The following is a 7,310-nucleotide window of genomic DNA, read 5'->3' on the forward strand; positions in this document are numbered from 1 at the left end:
GTGTGTGTGTGGGTGTGCGTGCGTGCGTGAGAGCGTGTGTGCGTGCGTGTGTGTGGTGAGTGTATGTGCAAGTGCATGTTGATCATGACATAACACGGCATGTTACTTGTCAGTGGTGTTCAGTCCACTACACCGCAGCACTGCCGGTCTGCACTGCCTGGACTGATTTGTTCCACTATGTGCGGCATTGGTCCAGTCTTACTACAGTACGCTGTATTGTACTACACTGCATGTACTTGCAAACACCACCATTCTCAGAACTGTCCATTCCCAGAACAGGCTCTCAACTACACAAAATGTATAACATTGCCCTGAAGAACACTGAAGTGGAGTTGGAGAGTTCTATGGGAAAGTATTGTACCAATTATTTGCAGTGATCATCAGTCACACGTACTGACTGTAGATCTACCAGGCCAGGATCAGTGCTAGATCATGACATAAGTACATAATGTCATTTTTAGTTAGATATGACCATGCATGCAGCCGTGAAAACCGGGCTTTTAAGTTTTAGTTTTACGACTCCCTGGCACATGCCATGGTTACGGTATGGTGATTTCTGCATGGGACGTAATCAAAAATCGGCGTAAATCCACTACCATGACGACTGGCAAAACACTCATACGCGTAGTTATAGTTACGCTTCACCGTGCAAAGCTAGCTGTGAAGTGTTAGTAACTGTTACTGTTAGTCACGATGAGTACTGTCTTCTGAACGTCATCAGGATTCTTTCGTTCATTTGTGTGTTTTCTTTCCAATTTTCACCAGCGAAGAACTCCCTTCATTTGTTAGTGGATTGAGTGATCGTTTCAGTCAGTTCTCTGATCTTGAACATTGCAGTAGCTAATGCACTGCTGTCTGAGTGCTGCTGGTAAGATTCCTAGCGGCGAGCCGCGTGAAGCCATTCTCAACGGTCACGCCCGTGGCCGCGTGGGTGAATCGCTGTGAATGGCGGCAGCGTAGCGACACACCGAGATCAAAAGGGTTCAGAGTCGGACAGGCTGAGGCTGACCATCGCAGTCAAGGCTCCGTCATTTGCCCCCTTGACCGACAGCTACAGGATCCGCAAACAGTAACTTACATCATGCCTCCCAAGAAGAAGGGCAAGGGAAAAGGAAAGGGCAAGGGCAAGGGAAGGAAGAAAGGTGGCAAGAAGAAGGGCAAGAAGGAAGGTAAATACGAGGGAGCAAGCACTCATGAGTCATGGTTAGGTGGCCACGAAAGCCCTGATTTCGGAGAAACTCATGTACGTGTGTGTTCCATGCACGTACACGCCATACTGTACACTCCATACACTGTGTTGCCCGAGCAGGTCCATCCGGGAATGATCCAGAATAGACCCAGAGTCCTGTGTGTGTGTGTTGGGGGGGGGGGGGGGTGTGAGTGTATGTGTGTGTGCGTACCTGTGGGTGTGCATCAGGAGCATCAGACATGCTACGGTATTGACCGTACCACTCTTTGCCTCGGGTACCTCGTGAATCCATAAAGGGCACTGATTTGTGCTCTAAATTTCGAAAATATTCAAAGGAGACACCCTAACGCCACGAGTCCATTGTACTTTAGGTGGCTGACCGTACCAGTGACCGGAAGGTATGTAAAATACCTTCCGGTCACGCTCATGTACAGTGTTGCGGCGTAGTGTTTCCACGTACCGTTGCTATGCTAAAGGTGGATGCTGTGTTTGGTGCATGCCGCTACATAACTGTCTTGACTTGTTGCCATGCTGTGGTGCTGTTGCTATGTAGAGAAGGAGCTCACGGTCAAGGACATGTATCTGAAATCACAGAAGGAAGGATCGCGCCTCAGGGAAGAGCTTGGTAAGCCATGGTCATGATGATGCAGGCAGTGATCATAGCGTGGTGTGCAGGTGTGCAGGCGTGGTGTGTATCTTGGTGATCGATAACTCCACATACCTTGAATGCTTTGTACACAAGTGACAACATGAGGACTGCATCTTCTCCCTCTGGTCGTGACATGCAGCCAACATGCTCTTTTACCTTGTTCTGTGTGGGGCAAGTCACGGAGATGAAAGGGTCCACCAAAATTTCCTTTTTCGGTGGAGGGGGGGGGGGGGTCGGAAGGGAGAGAATTTTCTTAGGCCTCGCTTACACGACAACGATTGAAAAACGTTTTTTGTGAAAAACGTTTTCAAAATAACACGTTTCCACAGATTTTGACAGGAGCGTGCACATGAGCACGCTGAAAAACGTTTCAAAAACATTTCAAACGAAAAACGGCCTTCAAAGTGTTTTTCAATCGTTTTCGTTCCGTTTTGTTCTCGTGTAGACGGCAAAACCGTTTCACTACTACGGGCCTCATGCTGCAAACATGCCGCCGCCAGGTCAACTTATTGCACGTGACTATTGTGCGCCGAAAACGCGTTGCAGTATACACGCTTATCGTTTCTGTGGAAACAGCAAAAACGTTTCGAAAACGATTGAAAAACGTTTTTCAATCATTGTCGTGTAAACGAGGCCTTAATCTGCTTGCTATCATACACACAACTAAGGGGGGGGGGGGTACAGACAGTTTTCTGGACTCATCCACCAATGAACTAGCCATCCATGGCGATATTGAAACCGATCGATCATTGTCGGTGTTATGCATTGGCACCGGACTGTACGTGTCCAGTGAATTCCCAGTTGTTACTAAGCAGCTGGGACTGTAACTGTTGAGTTGAGCTTTCATTCCCTAGTTAAGTATTAGTGCATGTAAGTGTGGAGTTGAGGTATGCGATGCGTGAAGTCATTGCTGTCTCATCATATGCAGTATGTAGTGTTGAGCAGTCCAGCAGCGAATATGTCTCTCTTTCTTTTCTCCTATGTATCGGCGCACATGAGTAACGAATCTTAGGGGTGAAACGAAGGTCTCAATTTGCCAAACGAACCTTCTTCATCAAAACGAACGAAGGTGTCGAAAGATTCCTTTACCAGTTCACAGTTCCTCTTGAAGCACACTCGGTGCATGTGCCCTACAAAGTACATGACTGTGCACATATTTGCTGTGCAGTCACTGCGCAGTTTGCATCTCAAACTGCCCAAGACTACTTCTGCACAACGTGGCCGTGAATGGCCACGCTCAAGCGCAGTCCGTGGCCTACTATGCACTTGCAATGGCACCTACCGGGAGCCAAGTGGACAGAAAATAGTGCACTGTACAAACCACAGTACAGTACCTCCTGTGTACAAGGAGGATCAGTGCATGTGTGTGCAGAAATCGTTAACCTTCCTTTGAATTGAAAACGAAAGTTTGTTTCAAAATGAAACGAAGGCTCTTCGAACCTTTGACACCTTCGTTTCACCCCTAGTACTAACGATGAATCCGAGACCTTTGGTCGGAGGAGTTACTTCTGCCCTGCCCCCACTTCCATCCAATATGCCACCGACCCGCTGTGCAGCATCTGATGGTTCTGTGGTATTCAGTAAAAAAAATTGTGTGTATTGGGGTGGGTAGGGGGGGGGGGGGGGCAAGTACCTGATGGACACCAAGTGGGAGGTTTGATAGTTCATCATCATCATCATAGATGCTTTTAAACATAAAGCTGTTTGCTTCACCCGACTTTCTGGTCCATGATGTCAATATGTTACTGGCATACAGGCGTATATCATGCATACTGGCTAACACCTTACACATGGTACAAGGTACATGTGTACTCTGTGTGTGTGTGTGTGTGTGTGTGTGTGTGTGTGTGTGTGTGTGTGTGTGTGTGTGTGTGTGTGTGTGTGTGTGTGCATTTGTATATGTGTGTGTGTGTGTGTATGCGCGTGTGTTGCAGCTTCGCAACTGGACGCGGCACGGCGAGCTAAGAGCGCAGTGTCACTCTTCGTGTTGAAATGGATCATACACGTGATAGTTTAGAGCAGGAGAAGGTCGACAAGAAGGATATCGTGACAGGTCAGAGTCTAGCATTGTCCAAACACCTTAGCCTTGCTTGCACACTTGCACACTGCCCTTCAAAGCTTGTCTCTTGAATTCTTTATCCACTGATCACGGTAGTGGTGTGGTATGCAGTGTGGTGTAGAGTGTGCGGTGTGCTGTGTGTGCTGTGCAGTGTGTTGTGTGTGCTGTGCAGTGTGCTGTGTGTTGTGTGTGCCGTGCAGTGTGTGCTGTGCAGTGTGTTGTGTGTGCCGTGCAGTGTGTGCTGTGCAGTGTGTGCTGTGTGCCATACAGTGTGTGCTGTGCAGTGTGTCACCCAGTGTGTGTGTGCTGTGCAGTGTGCTGTGCAGTGTGTTATGTGTAATGTGTAATGTGCAGTGTGTTGTGGTACTTCATGTGATCAATTATTAGCCATCCATAGCAAATTGCTACTTACATCATCATTTGTGTGGAGGTACTAACATTTTGTGAGAAATGCTGCTGCCTGTGCTGGCATGGAGCTATGCGGCAGGAGCATGGAGCTATGCGGCAGGATTCCTGCATGATTGCACACATGCTGGCATGGAGCTATGCTGGCATGATTGCACACATGCATGCGGTACTGGGCGACTAATGGTCCACGTTCTTCCTATTGCATGACAGATATTACTCGCCAGTACAAGAGCATACAGGGGCAACTTGGCATGCGCATGCAGCAGCTGGAGGGCCAAGTCGGCCAATTGCAACAAGATCTAGGTAAGCCAACTGCCAGTCACGGTAGTGCTCCTAGAATTTATATGCAACCCCCCCCCCCCCCCACACACACACACTCTCTGTCTCCACACACTCCCTGTATTTCACATACTTTGAACAATACAGGTATTCTTATATGGTCATCACTTTGTGCATTGCAGAGACAGTCATGGACATGTACGTATTCTGAGTGTTTTCTCTTCAGTTCTGTAGTTGCTGCTGCTGCCTGGTTGCCATCACTGCATAATTATGGCCACTGCCCCTGTGATCATGTGATCCTCTAATATTATTATCGCAACCAAGACGGCAAATGGTGCAGTAACCGTTATCTATTATGACTACAACATGGGAACATTGTTACAATAGCGAGAGCATGAAACCAGGGTTCTAGCCAAAGGGGGGTAGGGGGGCGCAGCGCCCCCCCCCCCCCCCCCCCCCTACTCCGTTTGCGCGCCCCCCCCTACTCATTTTCCGATTTTTGTGTTTTTTTCACGCCATTCAACGAAAATACAGTCAATAGTCACTACTAGAGGGTTCATAAAGGCACATTTGTGAGGGGTGAAGTCGGGGGTTCACCCTGTATGTTGCATTTTGCATGGCAAGACAATTTTGGACAATGGAAAAAATGGGTCATGAGGTAACTTTTTCCCATGCCCGCCCCCTACTATATTGACCTGGCTAGAACACTGCATGAAACGCAGCGTTACAACAATGACCTAGCCGGCTATCTCTGTTCTCTTCTGCCTTTGTGGGAACATTGTTACGTACGTTCACTGATGATCGTAACGAGAAAACTGTTCTGAACATTTTTTATAAGAAGGAAAAATAACCAAAGAGCTACAAGTTACGCTATAATATCCACTAACACCACCAGTTACTTTACAATCAGCTGATGTGATAACATTGCACGACACTGACCAACGGTACTGTCATTAGTCTACAGTCCATTCAGAAAAAGATGAGCGCTGGCTCTGGAGAGCTCCCGTGTTTGGCGATTTTGTGGTACACTGTGCAGTGCCGCGCGATTCGAAACTTGAAAAAGGGTCCAAAAAGCACCTCAACTGGGGTTCGAACCGCAAATGTACTGTTATGCAAGTGGAGTGAACGCCCTGAATTTTCATGGTTTTTACTAGGGCTCAAACGATTAGTCCGATTAACCGGTTGCAGACCGGTTACGAAGAATTAACGGTTAACCGATAAAGATAACGGTTACGCAGTAACTTTTCAGTCAATTTTTCAAGTATCAGGTCGTTGCAAAGTATGCACTTTCGCAGGCTGTCGCACGCGTACGCAATTTCTGGGCTGTCAACTCGGTCATATCTGGTCTCTTGGTGTGAGAGTATGTATGAATGAGCATGCAAGAGAATGTACAAATGTGCGTTGTACTGAATAGGGTACATTTTTTGAATGAGTACAGTCAAATATACGGTTAAAAAAGAGTCCGCAGGATTGCCGTGGCTTATAGGTTATAACCGGTTAACCGACCGTTAGCTTAGCAGTTAACCGTCAGGGGTAAAACCGTGACCGTTTGAGCCCTAGTTTTTACCCAATTCAGTGCTTTGGGGGCAAAACCTGGCCGAAATCCTATTCTTGTTTAATATGGCTTGCTTTTGGAGAAATAGACTTCAAAAACGCAATTGGAAGAGCATTCCATGGGGGATTGCCAAAAAAAGGAGACGAAAACTCAAAATTTGACCCGTTTGTGGCCAAAAGCTAGGATATCATCTTTTTATGAATCAGGACTGTACACCTAACTGGCAATCAGCTCGAGCACACTGTCTTGGATGCGCACTTCAACAGCTTTGCAACTTGGAAGGTTCTAAGTTTAATATAGAAGTAACATAAGGAAGGAAGGGTGAGCGCAACCGAGACAAGCACAAGCTGAAAGCCTCAGGTATAACTTAGAATCTTCCAAGTTGGAAAGCTGGTTGGAGTGCGCATCCAAGATGTGCGCATCCAGGCAAGATGTGCGCATCCCGGCAAGATGTGCGCATCCCGGCAAGATGTGCGCATCCCGGCAAGATGTGCTACAGCTGATTGCCAGTTAGGTGTAGAGCTTCAGTAGCGTTGGTCAGCATCGTCACGGCAATGTTATCACATCAGCTGATTGTAAAGTAACTGGTGGTGATAGTGGATATTATAGCGTAATTTGTAGCTCTTTCCGACGGTCCTCTTTTCTTCGTATTAATTAATCCTTGCCTCTCCAGCCGAGTCTAATTATGAACTTTTTTTTCCTTTGACATGTACATATATTTACATTTATTTACATTTCATATCTCTCTCCCATGTTGTAGTAATAATATAATGGTCACTGCACAGTTTGTCCTCTTGGTTGCGATAGTAAAGTTGCTGTCTCTAAAACGCTTGTTTACGAATATTATTGTCCAAATATACAATTTATGGGAAATCCTCTCCTTTACCATACACACTCTAGTAGTGTACTACTACTTATGTACCCTTGTACCCAGGCACTCTTCACGACTGTGTAACATGTACCCAGGCACTCTTCACGACTGGGACTTCATATTCGCTACGGTGCCGATCTATCATTTAGAAGGAGGTTGTTTCATGTTGGTTGTCTGCATTGCCTAGGTGAGACACGCTTGGAACTGGCGGACATGACCACTGAGCGGGATCACTACCGCCAGCGGTCGGAGGAGCTCCAAGAGCAGCTGAAGACCATCGTGAAAACGCTCGAGTCATCG

At 47.0% G+C, this 7,310-nt stretch overlaps 2 protein-coding genes across 2 annotated transcripts in view; both read left to right on the forward strand.

Annotated features, from left to right (window-relative positions):
• The first annotated feature begins 732 nt into the window (after positions 1-732).
• LOC135822334 (uncharacterized protein K02A2.6-like) overlaps positions 733-7,310 on the forward strand; it is a 12,588-nt gene continuing 6,010 nt past the window's right edge. The window contains exons 1-5 of the mRNA XM_065335080.1: positions 733-1,169; positions 1,743-1,814; positions 3,773-3,891; positions 4,516-4,608; positions 7,198-7,310. The exon at positions 7,198-7,310 is cut by the window's right edge and continues 18 nt beyond it. The gene's annotated coding sequence lies outside the window, so the exon portion shown is untranslated. The remainder of the gene's footprint in view (positions 1,170-1,742; positions 1,815-3,772; positions 3,892-4,515; positions 4,609-7,197) is intronic.
• LOC135827337 (basal body-orientation factor 1-like) overlaps positions 1,082-7,310 on the forward strand; it is a 6,283-nt gene continuing 54 nt past the window's right edge. Inside the window, exons 1-5 of the mRNA XM_065339879.1 lie at positions 1,082-1,169; positions 1,743-1,814; positions 4,252-4,260; positions 4,516-4,608; positions 7,198-7,310. The exon at positions 7,198-7,310 is cut by the window's right edge and continues 54 nt beyond it. Coding sequence (XP_065195951.1) covers positions 1,082-1,169; positions 1,743-1,814; positions 4,252-4,260; positions 4,516-4,608; positions 7,198-7,310 — 375 coding nt within the window. The remainder of the gene's footprint in view (positions 1,170-1,742; positions 1,815-4,251; positions 4,261-4,515; positions 4,609-7,197) is intronic.

This window comes from Sycon ciliatum, chromosome 1 (assembly GCF_964019385.1).
Source record: "Sycon ciliatum chromosome 1, ocSycCili1.1, whole genome shotgun sequence".
NCBI lineage: Eukaryota > Metazoa > Porifera > Calcarea > Leucosolenida > Sycettidae > Sycon > Sycon ciliatum.